At 37.6% G+C, this 23,493-nt stretch overlaps 2 protein-coding genes across 2 annotated transcripts in view; both read right to left on the bottom strand.

The window, feature by feature from the left end:
• Window positions 1-4,332: 4,332 nt before the first annotated feature.
• LOC307148946 (uncharacterized protein) lies at window positions 4,333-17,841 on the bottom strand. Its single transcript, XM_079854907.1, has 8 exons — window positions 17,263-17,841; window positions 17,059-17,171; window positions 14,573-14,676; window positions 11,784-11,958; window positions 11,596-11,713; window positions 11,411-11,496; window positions 11,157-11,245; window positions 4,333-5,168 (listed from the first exon to the last, which is right to left on the bottom strand). Exons 1-8 carry the CDS (start codon window positions 17,719-17,721, stop codon window positions 4,408-4,410), a joined length of 1,905 nt encoding a protein of 634 aa, XP_079711033.1. The 5' UTR covers window positions 17,722-17,841; the 3' UTR covers window positions 4,333-4,407.
• A 540-nt stretch (window positions 17,842-18,381) lies between these two features.
• Window positions 18,382-23,493, bottom strand: part of mfsd2aa (MFSD2 lysolipid transporter A, lysophospholipid a) — a 29,727-nt gene continuing 24,615 nt past the window's right edge. The window contains exons 12-14 of the mRNA XM_079854908.1: window positions 19,782-19,925; window positions 19,466-19,645; window positions 18,382-19,336 (exon numbers count right to left, since the gene is read on the bottom strand). Of these exons, the coding sequence (XP_079711034.1) occupies window positions 19,282-19,336; window positions 19,466-19,645; window positions 19,782-19,925 (379 nt within the window). The 3' untranslated portion in view covers window positions 18,382-19,281. The remainder of the gene's footprint in view (window positions 19,337-19,465; window positions 19,646-19,781; window positions 19,926-23,493) is intronic.

Below are 23,493 nucleotides of genomic sequence, written 5' to 3' on the forward strand. Positions count from 1 at the left end.
TAGCTACAATGTTGTTCACATGCCGCTTCTCATGTGAGCTCAAAAAGGGTGATGCTATGCGAGTGTATGATATTGATGACAACACATTCACCACAGCTCTTTTATGAAACTGACAGTGTTATGACCTCGTGTTACAACACTCCCCGGTCACGGTGACAGAACGCTTTAGCTGAACCAACACAAAAATACATTTCCCTACATTTTATGGATAAAAAAATAAAATAATATAAGCTGTCTGATTCTGCTCCGGGTGCCTTCCGAAATATAATCAACCTTCATTTTTTCTGACTCAAGTCACTCGAAACCTTCAGCCTACAATAAAAACTCGCATATCCTGAACTGCGACATTATTGAGGCGGCGCCTGCATAAATACAGTGGCGATGAGGACTGACATCTCAAAGTACATCAGGTGTGATCGGGATCGGATCTCTGCTGTTGATCTGACAAACCACAGAGGACAGTTGAAGTTCATCTGGTGTGTTTCAGGGACTTAGAGGATTCGCCTGTTACCAACGGCCGTGGATCGGGATATGAACCTAAAATTGTTCTCCCTGTCTCTCCTTCTTTTTGAAGCCTCCTGTTTCAGTGAGTATTTTTAAATTCTTAAAACTATTATGACAGGGATCTTTACGAGGCCAATCAAAAATCCATATTATCCAGAATTTCTATTCAATCACTGCAGTCACGGGCACTAATTTGTAGCCTATATGATTGAAAATGGTTAGACAGATTCAGTAACATTCCAGTTACTAGAAATTCAAGTTTTAAGGAACAGAATATGATTATAAAAACGGGATTTAAATAAAGGAAATATAAACACATGCTGTTTTTATAGGTCTACTGATTTTTAATTGCACTTTAAATTCTTTAAAATGTAATTGAGAACTAATATATCTACTGGACTGATCAATCAAACTAACGTGAGACTATTCAATATTCATATCAGTTTATAAATAAAGATTTTTTCCTTCCTTCCTTGTTCCGGCTGTTTTGTAAAGTAGTGGTGTTGGGGCTTATTATTACTTGTGTTCAAAAGAAAAACTTTTATCTAGAAGTCTAGAAGATGTGGTTTCTTCAAAATAATCTCATGCCCGTTTCTTTGGTTTCTCACCCGAGGCAAAAAAAAAAAAAAAGGCATTACAGCTTGATCAGTCCACTGTTCCTCACATTTTAAAGGCATACAAAATCTGTAATAAATTGTGAAGTAATATACAAAAATACTATTTTAATATGTCAGAGAATATCTTTATTATTTTTTTATTTTTAGAAGAGGAAATGTTGTGATATATTTACTGAAATAATCATCTCATCAACCATAAATGCAGCTTTCTGTAAATCCTTTTGGGAAGTCAAGATCTGCCAACAAAATCATACTGTAAGTAATGACTGATTGTGAAACTCAAATGCTGATTCATTTTCTCTTCTTCACTTTCTAGCTGAGTTTGAGATTACCGTGCCCAGAGGTCCTGTCACTGGGCTTTCCGGAGAGGCGCTGATCCTCCCCTGCACCTTCCCTGTGGACTCGTGGGATCTGAGTAGCACTGTTATTACCTGGCAGCGTAAGCTGGACGTTGTTCACAGCTTCTACTACAGTCGGGACCAGCTCGACCGTCAGAATCCTCATTATGGAAAACGCACTAGCCTGTTCATCCAGGAGATGGCAACAGGAAACGCATCACTCAAACTGGACAGAGTCACTCTGCAGGACGCCGGTGTTTACACCTGCTCCATCAGCACAAACACTGGCAGCCAGAAGAAGAGCTTTAGAGTGAATATTGCAGGTAACAACAACCTGGACTGATGTTCATAGAAAATCAGGTGAATCAATCTCAAGGTCTCACAATGTGATTGAAACAGTCTTGTGATTTAATGTCTGTGTTGTTTTTCAGCGTTCTACTCTGAACCTCGTCTTCGGTTCTCCATGTTAACTGATGGACTCAACCTGCTAGTGACATCAGATGGGGGTTACCCTTCTCCTAAACTGCAGTGGCTGATGGAAAACTCAGACATCACTAACCTGACACAAACACACCTCATGCAGGACACACAAACAGGGCTTTACATTGTGTCTAGTTGGATAAACCTCACTGAAGTCACAAACTCCTCTCTGACATTTATACTGCACAACAAACCTGTGGGACAACACATCAGGAGAGAGATCCAGCTGTATTCAGGTGAGGACAGTCAAACACAAGCGCTTTAAAATGCTTTTGGATAATCAATAACATTTAAGAGACTTAAACTAATTATGTTTAATCTAATTGAATTTCTTTATACAGATAAGACAAGGAGGGAAGAACAGTCAGCACACAGATGCCACGGATGCTTCATATTGATCCCTGTTATTCTGCTGCTGATTGTGATGGGTTTATTGTCTGTGTTCATTATAAGAAGAACGGAACAAACCAAACATAGTGATGTCCAAACCAAGTCACAAATTTCAGCAAGTTCCTTAGCAAGTATGTGTAATAATGTGGTTTGACGGAGACATGGAATGTAACTTTAATATGTTTAATGTTCTTATTTTCATCAAACAAACCAACTTACCATCTGTAATACCTACTGCTTCGTTCAAGTCTGAAACTCATAATCTTAATGGAAAAGTTCAGTATGTCCATAATGTTTATCCTGTTACAAAACATTTCATCTAACAGTAATCATATATGAAACTTAAATACTGTCTGTGATTTGCAGACAATAGCATTATATTTATTTTTTACATTGTATGTTATTTCATTAACTTGGCAGCTTTTAACAAACAGTAAATAGTTCATTAGTAACAAGACATTGACTATGTAACATTTCAGTCCATCATTCTAGTGATCTGTATAACAGATAATTGTAGCGTCTCTCCCTGCCGAAATGACCAGATCTACTTAGGTGCTAAACAGACCCAAAATGATTTCTAAATAGAATTTTTCACTCAAAACGTGCAGTTTTGTTTGTATTCCTGTTATTTGCGTGTACACTGCGTGGATGTTGAGTTTGTGCACTGAAATATTGCATTGTATCCATAAATGCTTTTTCATTTTTACCTGATGGCAGTAAATCAAGAAAGATTTTGTTACACTATTTATTGAACCCGTGCAAAAATGTTTAGTTATTAAATCACTATTTATTGTTTACAAAAATGTATGTGTTTTTATATTGTGAATTAGGATGTTTCATTTTTTTAATTTTTTTTTTAACTGTGAACTACATTGTATTGAGGACTGTGAAACAGAATATTGTTCTTGCACACCTATAATAGGTGTACCTTATTACACTGTAAGAAGTAGTGTAAGAAAACACTACACAGTGGTCAAGAAAAAATAAAATATATTTTTCCATAGTATCTCATCAGTGTTTAATATTGTTTCACAAATCATGACTGTACTAATAGAAAACAATTGTAGAAATAGTTTGAATACTATAAAAGCCAGATGTGTTTTGAAGGCCTCGTGGCCTACATGACTGTGAGAGAAGTCACGTGGGAAAGAACGTGGGAAAGGTTGGCATCTGCACTGATACTTAGTTACTCTTTTGGTTCACATGGCTTTCAACATGTTCTCTTGATAAAAATTAGGTAAAAACATTGAATAAACCAACCTTACAAAGAAAGGCAAGTGAATTAATGAAGTAACTGTGGCGAAAGTGTTCCTGGAAGAGAAAAGAAAGGAGAGCACCTGCAAATGAGATCATAGGTTAAAACTGTATAAGAGTCGGAGTTGCAAGTGAGATGGTCAGATGTCCTGCAGGCATCTCGGCTTTGTTGCTTTGTCCAATAAAGTCTTTTGACTTCTGGAACTCTGCCTATTGAGCTTCATTGGCAAGGAAAGACTTTTCTTAACGAAAGTACTTTTCTTTTCTTTTCCAAAATGACATCTGCTAGTTCTAAATAAAAACCACATAATCAGAAGGAATTGTCCCAGGAACAATGGATATATGCACAACCAGTTCTTTCCTACAGATTATGATACACAAAAAGGCTAGTGTGGGTGGGAAATACAATATATCTTTTACATTCACAACGGTTAAATTCAATTCACATTTATTAAACTGTCACGATATGTTGTTCCATCAGAATGAAAATATTTAGTCTGACTTTGCCCTGAAGCCTTGCAATATACAGACCGCAAGACCAAACATGTGCAAGACTCATGACAATAGTAGTAGAAGTTCTTCATACTGTCTGTAAAGATCACAATTAACAGGATGTTCGGACTCAAGCATTGAAATGGCTTTTTTTGAACATATAAAAGGGCATTATAATGGAAACCAGAAAACCATGTGACAAAAGTAATTTAACATCCCTCAGTTCACAGCTTATTGGTCAAAAACAAGACTTTCATGAAATACTAGTTTTAATTATTCAGTTTTATGTAGTTCTTTGGTTTATTCATCAAAAGAAACAAAATTACATGCATTTAATCATAATAATCATCTGAGTCTTGCTTAAGATCTAGTTTTGTCACAAGACCCTGCTCCACCAGCTCATCAGATCCAACCTGAAACTCTGACGTCTCTTCAAACGATGGAATTAAAAGGAAAGCCAAACCTTCCTGCTTATTTTCAGAAGAATTTTTATCTTCCTTATTCTTTTCCTCTGAAATAAAGGATGGCAGACACACCTCACGGCGTGTCCAGTCACCCAGTGCTGATTCATTCATTGTGGAACGCTGCTCCATGGTTTTATTGACCATCATAACTGATGTCTTCATGGAAACTGCTACTCTCTGAACTTTCTTTGGCCAGTAACTCAGACCCTTATTCAGATCCTGCATCTTCCTCTCTCCCGACCAGCCCGAGGATTCAACCTCAAACTGCTCCATGTAGTCTAAATCTGGCCTTTCAGATCCCACAAAGCTCTTACTGATAGCCATCAAAATTTCTACCTCCCCATGTTTATCTTCCTCATTCTCTTCCCTTTCCTCCTCCATGAGTTCCACTGTGCTGGTGTGAGACTCATGCGGTCTCTTAGCATGGTCCTCCTCAGAAGAAATCAGGGTAACAGAGGCAACAAAGTCCTCGTGCGTGTAGGACCTCTGGGGCTCTTTGGCCAGTTTGGCTTCAAACCAGATGGCATCATCATTTCTAGAAGTCATTAGAGTGGAGTTCAAAGTTGAGGAAGGCAGAGTTGAGAGAGGAGACGTGTCAGAGAAGAGTACTTCATCACTGCTTACGAACCCTGATGCACAGAGAAAAAAAAAAGAGGAGAGGTCAAGAGTTTTTTTTTCCTCAGTGACCTTTATTACTCAGCACAAAAGAGCTGTCGTTTCCTGTGTACTAATTTAACAAGTTAACCTAAAACCTAAAAACTCAACATTTTACTACGTACTTATCCAAGTTTTAGAGCTACAACCTTGGACCTATAATAAATGTATGAAATGGTGAATAATTTGAGACCAAAATAGTACAATTAAAGGAAGCAAATAGAAAAGGTCAGCTCATGATATCTACATAAATAAATTCTAACAAAAGATATTAAGATTTAACTGTTTGTGCGCTAATGACTATGTCAATCAAAATCAGTGTCGTTATTGTTAACTGAAACTGAAACTAATTGATAGAAAGCTCAAATAAAACAAAATTAAATATAAATATTAGATGAAAAACTGAAATAAAAAAAACATGATTTTTAAAAAAAAAATGTTGCCTATACTGAAATAAATACATTGAGGTTGAAGTACTAAAATTACTAAACTTGAAAAAAAAAATTAAGCTAATAGACATTTAACAAACAAACAACAAACAAACAAAATAATAATGGAAAAAAGCACAACAATATTACTACAACTTAAACAAAAATTAATGAAAACTGAAAATATAAAAATAAAGCTAATTCAAAATATATCAAAAAAACTTTCTTCTCCCCTGAAATATTAATAGTTGTATAATAATAATGATAATAATAATAAAAGTTGGTAGTGACTGTATTGTTATCACTTTTCTCTTTGCTCTTCTTTCTTGGTACTGTTTTAATTATTGCTGTATATATACAGTGAGGAAAATAAGTATTTGAACACCCTGCTATTTTGCAAGTTCTCCCACTTAGAAATCATGGATGGGTCTGAAATTGTAATCGTAGGTGCATGTCCACTGTGAGAGACATAATCTAAAAAAAAAATATCCAGAAATCACAATATATGATTTTTTTACCTATTTATTTGTATGATACAGCTGCAAATAAGTATTTGAACACCTGAGAAAATCAATGTTAATATTTGGTACGGTAGCCTTTGTTTGCAATTACAGAGGTCAAACGTTTCCTGTAGTTTTTCACCAGGTTTGCACACACTGCAGGAGGGATTTTGGCCCACTCCTCCACACAGATCTTCTCTAGATCAGTCAGGTTTCTGGGCTGTCGCTGAGAAACACAGAGTTTGAGCTCCCTCCAAAGATTCTCTATTGGGTTTAGGTCTGGAGACTGGCTAGGCCACGCCAGAACCTTGATATGCTTCTTACAGAGCCACTCCTTGGTTATCCTGGCTGTGTGCTTCGGGTCATTGTCATGTTGGAAGACCCAGCCTCGACCCATCTTCAATGCTCTAACTGAGGGAAGGAGGTTATTCCCCAAAATCTCGCAATACATGGCCCCGGTCATCCTCTCCTTAATACAGTGCAGTCGCCCTGTCCCATGTGCAGAAAAACACCCCCAAAGCATGATGCTACCACCCCCATGCTTCACAGTAGGTATGGTGTTCTTGGGATGGTACTCATCATTCTTCTTCCTCCAAACACGTTTAGTGGAATTATGACCAAAAAGTTCTATTTTGGTCTCATCTGACCACATGACTTTCTCCCATGACTCCTCTGGATCATCCAAATGGTCATTGGCAAACTTAAGACGGGCCTTGACATGTGCTGGTTTAAGCAGGGGAACCTTCCGTGCCATGCATGATTTCAATCCATGACGTCTTAGTGTATTACCAACAGTAACCTTGGAAACGGTGGTCCCAGCTCTTTTCAGGTCATTGACCAGCTCCTCCCGTGTAGTTCTGGGCTGATTTCTCACCTTTCTTAGGATCATTGAGACCCCACGAGGTGAGATCTTGCATGGAGCCCCAGTCCGAGGGAGATTGACAGTCATGTTTAGCTTCTTCCATTTTCTAATGATTGCTCCAACAGTGGACCTTTTTTCACCAAGCTGCTTGGCAATTTCCCCGTAGCCCTTTCCAGCCTTGTGGAGGTGTACAATTTTGTCTCTAGTGTCTTTGGACAGCTCTTTGGTCTTGGCCATGTTAGTAGTTGGATTCTTACTGATTGTATGGGGTGGACAGGTGTCTTTATGCAGCTAACGACCTCAAACAGGTGCATCTAATTTAGGATAATAAATGGAGTGGAGGTGGACATTTTAAAGGCAGACTAACAGGTCTTTGAGGGTCAGAATTCTAGCTGATAGACAGGTGTTCAAATACTTATTTGCAGCTGTATCATACAAATAAATAGTTAAAAAATCATATATTGTGATTTCTGGATTTTTTTTTTTTAGATTATGTCTCTCACAGTGGACATGCACCTACGATGACAATTTCAGACCCCTCCATGATTTCCAAGTGGGAGAACTTGCAAAATAGCAGGGTGTTCAAATACTTATTTTCCTCACTGTATATATATATATATATATATATATATATATAAGGGCTGTCAAAGTTAGCGCGTTAATAATGTGTTAACGCAAAATCATATTAACGGCACTATTTTTTTTAACGCTCGATTAACGCAGCGCGTATTTTCTGTTTGACCCGTGGCCCAAAACCTAGTTGGAGAAATGGAGATACACAGTGTTGCCAAATTAGCGACATTGCAGACCCATTTAGCGATTTTTTTCCCTTCAACAAAGCGCCCAAACCTTATTTAGTTTCTGAGAATCTACCGGTGCCGCCGGTACTGCTCTCCCAGCACGCGCGCGCGCCTCTCTCTCTCTCTCTCTCTCTCTCTCTCTCTCTCTGCGTCTCGCGCTGGAGAGAGGAGCAGCGCTTTTATTCAGTTAAACACCGATATGATGTTGCTTCTCTAATTTTACATGCAAGTAGGCCTATAGCCGAAATCGCAAAACAGATATTGTGTTTATCTTATGTGTATTTGATTTCATCAGACGACGGCTCGATTATCAGGATTATTGTGCAGATTAACATCTTGGAAGGGAGAGCTGGTTATGTCTTAATGGGTCGCGTTTCAGTCACCATTTCATATTCATTCCGTTGTTTGACAACAGAAACAGTAAAATATCCCAATGAAAACAGTTTTATTGAGAACTTAGCTTCATCAAAATGGGCACAGAGAGAGACAAACTATAATGTAGCCTAATAATAAATAATAAATGTACATTTAGCATTTTCAGAAGAGCTGCCCTGTCATGCAAAAATCTAAACATGTTTGTGTTAATTGCTCAGTGCAAAGAAAGAGAAGTAATGGGAACCTGGTATTTCTTTGTTCTTTCTACATGTGTCTAATAGACATGAACAAGTTCTTTGAAAAACATCTATGACCTTTGAAACATGTCTCGTCTTCATGCTCTATGAATAATAAACATACATTTGCATAAAGCATCCATATTTATCCATGCCCACGTTGATTAGAGTATTACAAACTTGAAAAGTATTAATTTAAGGTACATTTAGAACAAAAAAAATGTGCGATTAATCACGAGTTAACTCATGACAATCATGCGATTAATCGATTAAAATTTTTAATCGATTGACAGCCCTATATATATATATATTACTGATTACTATGTAATAATTCTTGATAACAGACCGCGGTGCTGCTAAGTATAACAACACTGTTGCCATGAAAAACAGAGCATTGCTATGGACGCAGGATTCTAACCGTAGAGACAGAACGGACTATTTTCTTTAGAGGAAGCAATACAATCGTTTTTAAATCAGTAAACTCCTTTTTAAATCAATATTCTGTGTCAAATTATTGATTTATTTGGTAGGTAGCCATGTAATAAGCGGGATCATTTAGAGCGAGGCAGTTGTTATAGCGAATACAACCCTGATTCAAACCCTGAAATGCTGATTCAAGACCCCTCCGCGAAATCAGCCTGTCGGGGTTGTATTTGCTATAACAACCGCCTCATTCTACATTATCCCTTACATAACAGACCGCATTCTACATTAGAATTCAACCGATTGATTGATTGATTGATTGATTGATTTGAATGAATCATTCATTGGTTTTATATTCTTTGGTTTTACTCATTGTGGTGGATGATTAAGGGAATTTGGCATGTGTATTTCCTCTATAAACAGTAAATATTTAAACTCCTCTGTAACAGGAAGTCATGGCTGGACAATTTCATGCTCCTAGTCACCCTGGTAAAAAAAAAAAAAAAAAAAATCCTACATATACGTGGGAATATACTTCCGAGATATTTTACTCATAAGAATCTCCAGGGGTGTTGTATATAAATATAAATATAAATGTTGGTCACAACACCCCTAGAGATTTTTATGAGTAAAATATCTCTGAAGTATATTCCCACGTATATTTAGGGTATTTTCTTTATTTATTTTTTACCAGGGTGACTAGGAGCATGAAATTGTCCAGCCATGACTTCCTGTTACAGAGGAGTTTAAATATTTACTGTTTATAGAGGAAACACACATGCCAAATTCCCTTAATCATCCACCACAATGAGAAAAACCCACTGATCTATATAGAATGACATTATATAGATCAGTGGTAAAACCAAAGAATATAGTTCTGAACGAACGAACAAATAAATATTATATATATATATATATATATATATATATATATATATATATATATATATATATATATATATATATATATATATATATATATATATATATATATATATATATACACAGTACCAGTCAAAAGTTTGGAAACGTTACTATTTTTAATGTTTTTGAAAGAAGTCTCTTATGCTCATCAAGCTTGCAGTTAAAAAAAAATAAAAAATAAAAATAATAATAATAATATTATGAAATATTATTACAATTTAAAATAATGGTTCTCTTTTTTAATATACTTTAAAATGTAATTTATTTTTGTGATGCAAAGCTGAATTTTCATCAGCAAGTACTCCAGTCTTTGGTGTCTTATGATCCTTCAGAAATCATTCTAATATGCTGATTTATGATCAATGTTGGAAACAGTTGTGCTGCTTAATATTTTTTTTATAACCTGAGATACTTTTTTCAGGATTATTTGATGAATAAAAAGTTAAAAAGAACTGTATTTATTTAGAATAGAAATCTTTTGTAACAATATACACTACCGTTCAAAAGTTTGGGAACAATAACTATTTTTTTTTAAAGAAATTAGTACTTTAATTCAACAAGGATGCGTTAAATTGATAAAAGGTGATGGTAACTATTTATATTGTTAGAAATGTTTTTATTTTGAATAAATGCTGTTTTTATGAATAAATGCTGTTAACGTTTTACTCATCAATGAATCCTGAAAAAAGTATTCCAAAAAAATATATTAAATAGCACAACTGTTTCCATCATTGATAATAACTGAGTATCAAATTATCATATTAGAATGATTTCTGAAGGATCATAAGACACCAAAGACTGGAGTACTTGCTGATGAAAATTCAGCTTTGCATCACAAAAATAAATTACATTTTAAAATATATTAAAAAAGAGAACCATTATTTTAAATTGAAATAATATTTCATAATATTACTTTTTTTTTTTAACTGCAGGCTTGATGAGCATAAGAGACTTCTTTCAAAAACATTAAAAATAGTAATGTTTCCAAACTTTTGACTCGTACTGTGTATATATATATATATATATATATAAGAAATACTTTAGTAAGAAATACTTTTTTCTGTTCTCATCTTGATATCTCTGTTGAAAAAAAACTTTTTCCTTTTTTTCTCTATTGTTGAAAAGCTACAGTTAGGCCAAAATATTAATGAATACTATAATAGTATATAAATAATACTAAAGTACAGTTTTGTTACATTTTGTACTTTTTTTTTTTTTTTTTTTGGCCTTGTAATAATTATTCTTGAAACATTCTTCCATGGATATCATGTGCAGGCTTTTTCATCTTTCCAGTAATTGACTCTTTTAACCTACACACCAAAGTAATGTGAATATAGGAGTTTTTAATGTTTTTTTAGCGTATGAATACTCAGATTGATTATTTATGTTCATGGTTATGCTTTTTATATACTTACCTTCATGAATTTTTCGTTTGGTTTTAGTCTGATTGCAGACAGAGTCACAGCAGTCACAGACAGAATCTTGCCCAAACACAGAGATCCATCTAGTAAAGAAGTGGTGAGAAACGAATCTTTAAAGTGAACATCTGTCATGGAAGCCATGGATTTACTGATATTTAGAGAATTTAGTGGTTTGGAATTGAATGGTAGTGTTAAAAGAGTGATTCATGATCTTGATAACACTGAGACAGATGCTAAGTCTTGTTAACCTTTTGTCTGGGTGGCTGTAAAAACATGACTTCTGCACTGGACTAGGACCTCCCCCGGACACAGAGACCTCACAATGGAGTGAGACCTAGAGCAAATCGACACAACAAAAGCACACAATGAACACATCATAATGCACACTAAAGCATGGTTTTGTCTTCAAAATGTTTCACCTGCGGTGACACACCTGGGCATTTGGAGCCTCAGTGAATTGGAAAGCACCAAATGAGAACTGAACAACATTGTCCGCCCTGGAGAACCAGAATCTTGAAGCACCCGGATTTATCCGGCTCTCCTGTAAACACCTGGATGTGTGTGTGAGAAAGTTTTGTGTCGGATAAATCTTCCACAAAGCTAGCGTTCTGCTCCACTCACCCGTAATTGTCTATGATGCTGTATTTGGTGTCTTGACTCAAGGTGTTAACGGTAGCCACATAACAGCTGTTGATAAAAAGCTTGACCCCAGGGTAATGATGTCGAGTGGAGATCTGCACATTCACATTCTGACCCAGCAGGTACACAGCAGACCTGACTGGAGAAGACCAGGAGTCTACAGCACAGATAAGACCATCAGCATCCTTTTACAATCACCATGAAAGAGAAGTTTACAGATTAAATCAGGGTTAGATTAAAAACATGTGGGGTTATGTCTCTGCAAGTAATGGAATGTGACAAAAATGTTTCTAAATAAGCTTTGCTGGTAACAGTTTGAAGACAATCTTTTTGAGCAAGTTAGTTAAGCATGTTTATAGCTCAATTATACAAAATATTTTACTTTTCTAATTGTGCAAAAAAAATGGTTTTAATCTTAGGCACGTTAGTATTTTCACCAGTTTTTTATATATTTTGCTGTCGTGTGCCAGTAGGAAATATCAGTTTACATTTCCAAACATTCCTTTTGCCATTAATTGTAAAAATACGTTTTTTGTATGCACAAGGAGTCCTACAACACCTGATCTTACCATCAACAAATCCGTCTCGGATTACATGAAGAAATATAGACTAAATCCAGAAGAACTGTGGAAATATTTCCAAGAAGAAACCCGGCTGTTGTCAGACTCCTTGTGCATACAAAAATCTTACTGGATTATTACAATTAATGGCAAAATACATTTTTTGAAAATGTAAACTGATAGTTCCTACTGACACACTACAGCAAAATATATAAGTAACTGGCTTTTCTGGTGAAAATATTAACGTGCCTAAGACTTTTGCACAGTACTGTATGCATGTATGCATGTATATACATATATACAGCGGGGGAAATAAGTATTGAACACGTCATCATTTTTCTCAGTAAATATATTTCCAAAGGTGCTATTGACATGAAATTTTCACCAGATGTTGGTAACAACCCAAGTAAGCCATACATACAAAGAAACAAACAAAAATAAGTTCAGAAATTAAGTTATGTGTAATAATGTGAAACAGGGAAAAAGTATTGAACACATGAAGAAAGGGAGGCGCAAAAAGGCATGGAAAGCCAAGACAGCTGCTGAAAACTTACAGTAGTTAAAAAGCAATCCAGCCCCGTGTCAGTGGAAATTAATAACAGCTGGTTCAGTCCCAAATGATGGCCTACAAAAAGGTCTCATTGCCAAGGTGTCACACAAGACACATCTCATGATGGGTAAAAGCAAAGAGCTGTCTCAAGACCTTCGCAACCTAATTGTTCCAACACATAATGATGGCATTGGTTATAGGCACCATTCTAAGCTTCTGAATGGTCCAGTGAGCACTGTTGGGGCCATAATACGGAAGTGGAAAGACAATCATTTCACCATAAATTTGCCTCGACCAGTGCTCCTCGCAAGATTTCTGATAGAGGAGTGAAAAGAATAATCAGAAGAGTTGTCCAAGAGCCAACACCAAGGTGTATGGTGTTTTTAGGGTAATGTGCACTGCCATTTCTCCTCCAAATATGGTGTGTATTATGGCATCCAAACAGTTCAATTTTGCTCTCATGTGACCACACTATATTCTCCCAGTATTTCACTGGCTTTTCCAAATGTTGTGCAGCAAACTTTAAATGAGCTTCAACATGCTTTTTTCTTCAGTAATGGAGTCTTGCGTGGTGAGCGTGCATACAGGCCATGGAGGTGGAGTGCATTACTTAATGTTTTCTTTGAGACAACAGTACCTGCTATCTGCAGGTCTTTTTGAAGCTCTCCACAAGTGATACTTGGCTCTTGGACAACTCTTCTGATTATTCTTTTCACTCCTCTATCAGAAATCTTGCGAGGAGCACTGGTCGAGGCAAATTTATGGTGAAATTATTGTCTTTCCACTTCCGTATTATGGCCCGAACAGTGCTCACTGGAACATTCAGAAGCTTAGAATGGTGCCTATAACCAATGCCATCATTATGTGTTGGAACAATTAGGTTGCGAAGGTCTTGAGACAGCTCTTTGCTTTTACCCATCATGAGATGTGTTTTGTGTGACACCTTGGCAATGAGACCTTTTTGTAGGCCATCATTTGGGACTGAACCAGCTGTTATTAATTTCCACTGACACGGGGCTGGATTGCTTTTTAATTACTATAAGTTTTCAGCAGTTGACTTGGCTTTCCATGCCTTTTTGCGCCTCCCTTTCTTCATGTGTTCAATACTTTTTCCCTGTGTCATTTCACATTATTACACATAACTTAATTTCTGAACTTATTTTTGTTTGTTTCTTTGTATGTATGGCTTACTTGGGTTGTTACCAACATCTGGTGAAAATTTCATGTCAATAGCACCTTTGGAAATATATTTACTGAGAAAAATGATGACGTACTCAATACTTATTTCCCCCGCTGTATGTATATGTAAGTGCCATCTGAAAATTTTTTCTAGAATGATCATTTTTATCAAGCTTGTATATTTTAGTTCAGTAATTTCACTTAAATGGCAATGAAAATTACCTAAGAATTGTCATTTAAGTGAAATTACTGAACTTAAATATACAAGCTTGATAAAAATGATCATTCTAGAAGAACATTTCAGATGGCACTTAAGAGGCTTTTGCATCTGAACTCTTCATATACATATATATATAAAAATGGTAAAACTCTCTGTATTGAAGATATTTGTTGTTTCTCTGTGATGAAAAATGTGATATAAGCTAATGCATAATGATAATGTGTTCCTTTTCCTTTCTTTTTAAACAACAAAAATTGCTCACCGTCCATCAGCTGAATCTGAAAATCACCAGATCGGCTCCTTATGACTTTACGCAATAGTGTCCGCCACGTCGGGCTCATGGTCAGACTGTGCACATGATGGTTTCTAAATAACAAACAACAACAACAGAACAGTGTTTCTCCTCGTCCTGGACTGGAATGAAAAACAGTCATAAAAGATTATGAAATTACTAAATTTGTCAAATCATAATTATCTATGATTTTTACCTTTTAGCCTACATGACAAAGAAATTTCATAATTGAGCCTTTCAATACTTTTTGGAATGATTTGTGAACGAGTTAATGCTGATTGTGACTTTTATGAACACTTTAGCATTGTTTTACTATTGAAATAAGAAATCTTACGATCAACAAATTGTTTCCTTGTTTAATTCATGAAAACAAATGTTAATGTAACACTTATGCAGAACCAGTTGAACAAAAAACTTATTATAACGTCAAATTTAATAATATACAGTAAAATAAACAGTAAAGTGTCATGGTTTCTGTTCGATTCTGTTACACTCTAAAAAATGCTGGGTTGTTTTTTAACCCAGAATGCTGGGTCAAGTCTGTTGGGTAATTTTGTTGGGTTATTTTATCACATTTTAAACACCTTTGGGTAGTTTTCATTTTCCAGTTTTTGGGTTAAACCTGCTGGGTCGCAACGCGTTGTTTCACGAGCTTCCCGCCTTGGAGATGTTTAAATTCGCTCCCAAGCTGTCATTTTGAGAGGACAAAGGGGCAAAGCAGCTGGGTGCAACTGTTTTAAGGTAAGTTTATATAATGTTTTGTTTTATTTTTTATTAATAATTAGTTTGAATTAGCACAATTATAACTTTTTTCGCACCAATAATTCTTAAACTTATATAGTCAGACTAAAATTGGTGATGCAACTTGTACGACAAACAGTTATTACCTCAGAATCAGATATTGACTCGCATAGTCATTTTAATGTGAGACGACAGATTAATACAGTTAATGATTTCTGTATCACACGGAACTATGAAATATGTGAATATCTGTGAAAACAGAGGAAAGAGTCGTTTCTGTCACTGACAAGCGAATTGAACAAAGTGAGTCGAGTCACTCAAAACAAAACAATTGAGTAATATGACTCGCTGCTCTTAGGTAAAACGCCTGCAATTGTCCTTACCGACATGTAAAAGACAAAAAGTAGCCTACGTAAATGTCGTGGGACCGCAGGTATAAAAGAAACTACCATCCGGTTCAATAAACCGGTTCACACTTCCAAGTTTGAAACAAAATGATTCCCGGAAATGAATCGACTTATCAGCACCGCAAACACTTTCAAAGTGCGTGCGTGCATCAGTGCCACCCCAAAACGTCACATACTGACGCGTCTTGACCAAACGGCAATATACGACGAAAAGGGTACCCCTAAAACGTCCATATGAGACGAAGACATAAGCGCACCAGCAGCGCCTCTTAGCGGTACCCTAACGCATACCTAAACCTACCCATAACCCGAATAGTCACATACGGACGTTTTAGGGGTACCCTTTTCGTCGTATATTGCCGTTTGGTCAAGACGCGTCAGTATGTGACGTTTGGGGGTGAGACTGTGTTGGTTTATTATACACTTTTGCTGCTTTTACATCTATAATTGACTGCCTGTGATAATCAACTCAACCTCGCGGAACTTAACGCATATCAATTTGATCCGTGCTTAAATATAGGTAGGCTGCCAACTTCTGAATTTAGCAATTTATACCTAAGCTTGTGGTTCGATTCCGATCTTGATTCAATGTCGATTCATTTGGATAAATATCAGTACATGTTCATTTTTTAATGAACCTACTATTCAAACCTAACTCCTCTGTTGGTCATCAAGAGTCTGCCTGTGGTTACAACTGCTTTCTTAACTTCAATTAACATCATAATTAAGATGTTCGTACAGAGTTTTGAAAGTTTGGAAAGTGCTTGACTTTAACTGTTTTCTAGGTTTGAAAATGTGTTTGCATTTTTAATACCAATGTCTTCTTTGCTGCTGACCTTCAATGATTTGACCAAATTTAACCACATACATACTTTAGTTAAATGTCTCATCTATTTAATTTTTATTGATAAATTTAGTGTTTAACTTTCTTTTATTGCGTTCTTGCATGTTGCGTCCTCTAATCTTTTTGCCAGGCACATTTAGATTCAAATTTCATATTCATTTTGCTCTTTGTGTAATATATATCGGTTTTTTTTTATTTATATATCTCAGTTATATCACAGTACACACAATATATGTGTGTGTACTGTGTACAGTTATTTTGTATATATAAATACACACATATGCATGTATGCATTTAAGGAAATATTTAAATATTTATCTATAAATAGTAATTAGTCAATTAAAAAAAAATTTACAAATTTTTTTTTTTTTGGGGGGGGTAAAATAAACAGGAAAGAAATGTTTCATAATGTTCCATTACTTTTTAATGAACCGACTCAAAACCAAAACACGACCTTTTATTACCTTTTATATCGACACTCCACGCCCACATTCACTCTGCGGTGCATGAATGGGTTTCGGTGTGAGAGTGGCACGTAGTGTAGGACATACTTGTACACTATCTGATCAGGAAACACCTTTCATTTGGAGATGAGTCATGTCATTATTAGGCAATGATGATAGACAACAGAGATTTCTAGATTCTTTTGAAATGACGCTGACAATCACCTGTTGTTCACCCTGACAGTCCGTGAGCGCGTACATGAAGAGCAAGTCTTTATGCGGCTCTACGACCCCGTTGCTTTTGCAGGTTTCTCCGAGCGTCAGCTCCTCTGCGGCGGCCGAGAACCCGTAGAAAATCGTCTTCACCCTTAAGACGAAACTGCTGCTCGAGCAAGTCACCGACACGTCCGGGAGGCGGGTGAATTTGGGCAGGTAATCTGGGCCAGGTGGGATCCTCCTCGCAGGTGTCCGGCCCCGGATCCGCAGGACAGGCACCGCTCTCTGGCGCGTCGAGTCCGGCGTGTTTGTGAACGGATCGCTCACTACAAGTTTCCCAGGGTGTTTCTCGCGCGCTGTTCGCTCATCTGATAAAGATAAAGATAAGCCACTATTCAACAATGCTGGTCTGGAGAAAATGACAAGAATCGAACCTAGAACTAGGCGAGTGATGCTGTTCACTTTCATATCAATTATCTATAAGTAAAGTTTGCTTTTGCTTTACGTATCCTTTATCCGACAGGTGGAAACTAGACAATCAAAAAGGCCCTTTGAGAAAGGTTCATTTGGTAATCATCAGATGTGATTGGTCGTTTATAATTGATTTCCGCTCGCACTGTGCAGCATTGGCAACTAGAGGGCGCCCATACATTATTCAAACAAAAAAATAATTGAAAGACTTTTATTAATCATATTGCGTAGTTGTGCATGGAGTCAATTGTTTTATTTGTGATGACAACAGAATGAAAAAAGCCAAATTGAGCAGACATCATTTTTGGTCAGGTTGTCATACCAAGAAAGTTTGTTAATATTTACAGTACACACACATATTTAATAAGCACAATATAAATACACAACAATGTCAGTACGTTTATAAAGACCATAAACCAATGTATAGACATATTTTACATTTTGTAGTTGTGTAATGTGTTTGTGGTTTTGACAAAAATCTCCCAGTAAATCCTTTGTCTAGACACTTTGTGCTGCTGAACAAAGATTTTTGCATTTCATCTCAGCGTTTATAGAGAAGTAAACTGCAGGTCTATATTACAGACAGACATTTAGCACATGACCCATCTACCACATCCCTCTAGATCAGAGCACGAATGAAAACCTTACAGCACCATCTTTAAATCCAGTCACTATCCACAGTCTGTGAAACAGCCAAAACTGCTTCTTTATGTGCACAATCACGTTTTTACCACAGAAAGAAACACAAACATGTACAGAAATACTTCATTTCATGCAGGAAAAAAATACTGCACCAATGAACAATAAAACATTTAATCTAAACATTCTATTAGTCAGTTACTGGCTCTTTGGCACAGCTGCAGATTCAGGTGATTGGCATTATTATGAGCTGTGACTGTGACTAGAATTTTACTTGTGCTAAACACTATAATCTCATTTGATCAAGTTTCAGAAAATCTCAATATAAGGCACTATAAATAAATACAGAACCATAAAAAATAAAGTGTCATCTTCCTCAGGCTAATAAACTGCCCTACACAAGCACAATGACTTCATGTGTTATTAAAAGAAATGGAAAGATTTTGTTGTTTGTTCTGTTATAAATATTTTACCCCCAGTGCAAAAACAATTTTCACCAACAATTCTTCACCACATTGAGGAAATATGTCCTCGAAAGACTGCAACTCAACATTTCCGCTACATTCAAAAACCAAAATATGAATCAAATGAGATAAAAAGAGTTGCAACAAAATGTATTAGTAGATGGTAGATTCGAACCTCATATTTATTTGACAAGTCTCCCTTTGTTGGCCAAGGAGAGCTGTAACTGTTACTGAAAGCAGCAAATAGTTGTTACGATTGTATAAATAAGTAGCTGTCATAACAGCAGTGCAGATATATAAGGCTTCCCCTCCATCCTTCATTGGTCCTGTTATTGGTCCAAGTGAGGAAAGTTCAGTCTCTGAAAGCTCAGCTGTTAGATTTCCCTCATTGCAGTGGTTAAGATGTATTTTGGCACCCTCTGTCGGGCAGAGCAGGATCAGTCACGCTAGCGTTTCATGCTGTGATTTCAGGCTTCAGTCTCTCCATCTCAGACTCTTGTTCTTCACTCCTGCAAGGTAAATAAAAATACTAGGTATCAATTGCTGGCATGACTTAAGTAGCATTCATGACTTTTTTTTTGACCCAAGGGTTCTCAGTATAAAAAAAATACAGATAGAATCATAAGTGTATGTCCTACAGCAATAGCAACTGGAGCAGTTTGCTGTTTTTCTGCCTGCGTTCTTCATCGATGGGATATGTTTTAAAGACGAGCAGCCCCAGAGCTATAAGTGCCACAGGAGCAGCCGACACCAACATCTTCAATGTCAGATTCACCGAATCGGACTGAACACAAACTCCCGTCACATAACCTGCAAAGCTAAAGAGATGGAGAGCAAAAGAACCTGAATATGAGCAGATGAAATGTGAAGGCCAGAATGTAAACCCAGATCATGATCTGTTAGCACAAACTCATGAAAGGGCTTTTTAATACAGACGCAAAAAGGACGAGCTACCTTAATGATAGTGTTGATACTCCAAGCGACACTCCAGAGGCGAATTTGGTGAAGAAAACGTAGAAGGAGTAGAAAATAGCTTCATGGCCTTGAGAGGTAGGATTCTGGACTTTAAAATCATCTACCACATCTGGAAGCATGGACCTGAAACAGAAGCACATTTATGTCTAAAATTGTAAACTTGGTATTTAATGCTTACATTCACTCGCTCTCTCTCAAAGTGGTCCACAGGATCAGACGTGCTAGTTTCCTAGATTCACGAGTTGATAAAACTATCAACAACTTCATATGACTTTATTCAGGGAATGTATTTATAATTTATAATTGTGACTGAGAGGAACACATTAAAACAGTTGCACTGCTTCATATTTATGTATTTCCTGTCACTTAAGTATTATGTGAAAAATATATATGAAATAATGTCTTAATTTGTTTTCATGAATGTTCTTTTTTTGTTTAACAAAGTTTGTTGTTTTTAAACATAAATATTTGACTTTTGAATACCATAAAGGAAATGTGAATAATTTCCAGCCGAGATTTAATTTAAACTTGTATTCATATTTAAACATTGATCAGCGAACATAAACAGAAGCTCAACCGAACCTGCTTGATGCAGGAGAATGAACCTCATTGGTTTTGCAGAAGCGCAAACATTCTGCGTAACACGAGAATGAATCTCATTGGTTCTCGCACAACAAGCGAACATGCTTGAGCTTCCGTTTACCACAACTGATGTGTGAGTTGATGAATGTCTGTATGTGAATAAAAGTCAATTAAATCTGTTCATCATATAAAGTGATTGTGTCTCTTCAGAAAATTTGGACTAAACCGCTCAATTCATATGGATTAGATTTTTACGATCTCTTTATGAACTATCCAGTGAAGCATCAACGTGTCAATTGCATAGTTGTCAATGGAGGGACCGAAAGCTCTCAGATTTCATCAAAAAGATCTTCATTTGTGTTCCGAAGATAAACGAAAGTCTTACGGGTTTAGAACGACGAGGGTGAGTAATTAATGACAGAATTTAAATTTTTTGGGTGAACTATCCCTTTAAGAAAATGAACTGGCCATAAATATTTTTTACCAGCCATTAAACTGTTTATGCAAAAACAGGTTATGACACCAACATTTTAGATACCAGTGAAATTTCAAAATTCTCCATTCCCATTTCAATACCACAGCTAAAACTACTAGCCTAACTACGGTAATTCAAATTTAAATCATTATTAAAATACAAGTAACGGTAGTTTTCAAGTAGAGACACTGAAGACTATCCAGTGTTATTTTACATTTAATTACTTTATTCAATGTACAGATTAATCCTTATTAAACTTAAAATGTAAAATGTGACCCTGGATCACAAAACCAGTCACAAGTAGCATGGGTATATTTGTGGCAATAGCCAACAATACATTGCATGGGTCAAAATTATCGCTTTTTCTTTTATGGCAAAAATCATTAGGATATTAAGAAAAGATCATGTTCCATGAAGATATTTTGTAAATTTCCAACCGTAAATATATAAACCATTTATTTTTGTGAGTGAATGCAGCAAAATCACGAACATAAATGGACAACTTGAAAGGCGATTTTCTCAATGTTTCGATTTTTTGGACCCTCAAATTCCAGATTTTCAAATACTTGTATCTCGGCCAAATATTGTCATATCCTAACAAACCATACATCAATGAAAAACGTATTTATTCAGCTTCTATGTGATCTATCTCAAATCTCAATTTAAAAACTAAAATTTTGACCCATGTGACTGGTTTTGTGGTCCAGGGTCACAAATTAACATTAAAACCCAGACAGCAGCAGGAATATTAGGCTGCTGTCACTTTAAGACTAATGCATGGATCCAATATACTTATAGTACACGTGCCTTTTCTTTCTCGACTGATTTTACATTCACTTAAGCAATAACGTCTCGGTTACGTATGGTAACCCTCGTTCCCTGAGTCCAGGGAACGGAGACGCCTCGTCGGGGGAGTTCCCCTGACGAATTGGGATCACGCTAGGGAGACCAATTGCCTTCGAGTGAATTAAAACGAGCCAATGAACATTGGCATGCAAGGTTTGCATTCTGCGGCCCGCCTACCAGTGCGGGTATAAGGCGGAATCAAGCGCATACACAAACGCTTTTCGCTGAGGAGCCGAACAGTGTCCAGTCCTCCGCGAAGGTACAGCAGCATGGCGACGGGACGAGGCGTCTCCGTTCCCTGGACTCAGGGAACGAGGGTTACCATACGTAACCGAGACGTTCCCTTTCGTCAGCAAGGAACTCCGACGCCTTGTCGGGGGAGTTCCCCTGACGAATTGGGATCCCTACCAAAACGCCATGGTGCTGGCCCCTTCCAGCGCCCAGCTAAGCTACAGCCCTGCAGCAGTTTCCAGAAATTTTGCGGAAGCTAGCTAGGGAATCACACTGCTGTTCCGCAAGACCCAATCAGTGGATATTGGATAACACTGGGAAAGCGTGCCCGACCCCAAGGATATAATAGGGGGAGGGAACGCTGCGGAAGCTGAGGCAGCCTAGAGGAAGGCCCTCAAATACACACATGTACTAACCACGTAGGGTAGTGAAACATATGGCAGTCCTTGAAGGTAGTCCCAGTCCAGAGGAGTGAGGAGCGTACTCAACAGGGACGACAGAATGAGTCTGTCAAGGGGAAGACACGGCTGAACTGCACGTGGCAATCATGGGTCGCCGCAGGGACCACTGGAAAGGCACCCAGTCTACTAACAACTCCTTACTGAAGGTAGCAGACCTGGTGCCAGGCGGTCCGCAACGCCTGACACCGGAGGGGGTGATGGAGGAACTCACGAGGTTAGCCGTTTGTTGGGTAACCAACGGAGCGAAAGACGCAAGTATCCGCTCACGGAATGGCGTCGCAAGCCGACACACCTATTCCCTCTAATTACTGGCCATAGTAAGTACTCGGGAGGAAACAGGTTCCACACGTAGGCTATAAAACCTAGTGAACGTGTTCGGTGTCGCCCAGCCCGCAGCTCTACAATGTCTGTTAGCGAGGTGCCTTGTGCCAGAGCCCAGGAAGCGGCAACACTCCTAGTGGAGTGAGCCCGCAACCTGGGTGGGCAGGGCTCACCCTGGGACTCATAAGCCCTGGTGATAGCATCCAATAGCCAGTGGGCTAACCTCTGCTTGGAGACAGCCTTCCCCTTCTGCTGGCCTCCGTAACAAACAAAGAGCTGATCTGAGGTCCTACAGCTTTGCGTTCTGTCTATATAAACCCGGAGGGCCCGGACGGGACAGAGAAAAGCTAGGGCTGGGTCTGCCTCCTCCTGGGGCAGCGCTTGCAGGTTCACTACCTGGTCCGCGAAGGGAGTGGTAGGAACCTTGGGCACATATCCGAGCCGGGGTCTCAATGTAACATGAGAAAGGCCAGGCCCGAACTCTAGGCACGATACGTCGACCGAAAAAGCCTGCAGATCCCCTACCCTCTTGAAGGAAGCCAATGCTAACAGGAGCGCTGTCTTAATGGACAGGATATTAAGCTCAACTGTCGTCAAAGGCTCAAAAGGAGGACTTTGGAGCGCTCTAGCACTAAAGTTAAGTCCCAAGAGGGTACAGGGTGCAAATCGCGAGGTGGATTTAGCCTCCTAGCACCCTTGAGGAATCTGATGACCAGGTCGTGCTTCCCCACGGACTTACCGCCAACTACATCGTGATGTGCAGCTATTGCGGCAA

Source organism: Squalius cephalus, assembly GCF_949319135.1.
Source record: "Squalius cephalus genome assembly, chromosome: 21".
NCBI lineage: Eukaryota > Metazoa > Chordata > Actinopteri > Cypriniformes > Leuciscidae > Squalius > Squalius cephalus.

Bases quoted from the DNA above. Each gene is read 5' to 3' on its own strand.
- LOC307148946 (XM_079854907.1), bottom strand. From the start codon at position 17,721: ATGAAAGTGAACAGCATCACTCGCCTAGTTCTAGGTTCGATTCTTGTC. The intron at 14,677-17,058 runs GTAATAAAAGGT...TTTGTTATTTAG, and splicing joins GTGGAGTGTCGATATAAAAG to AAACCATCATGTGCACAGTC. The intron at 11,714-11,783 runs GTGAGTGGAGCA...ACACACATCCAG, and splicing joins AGCATCATAGACAATTACGG to GTGTTTACAGGAGAGCCGGA.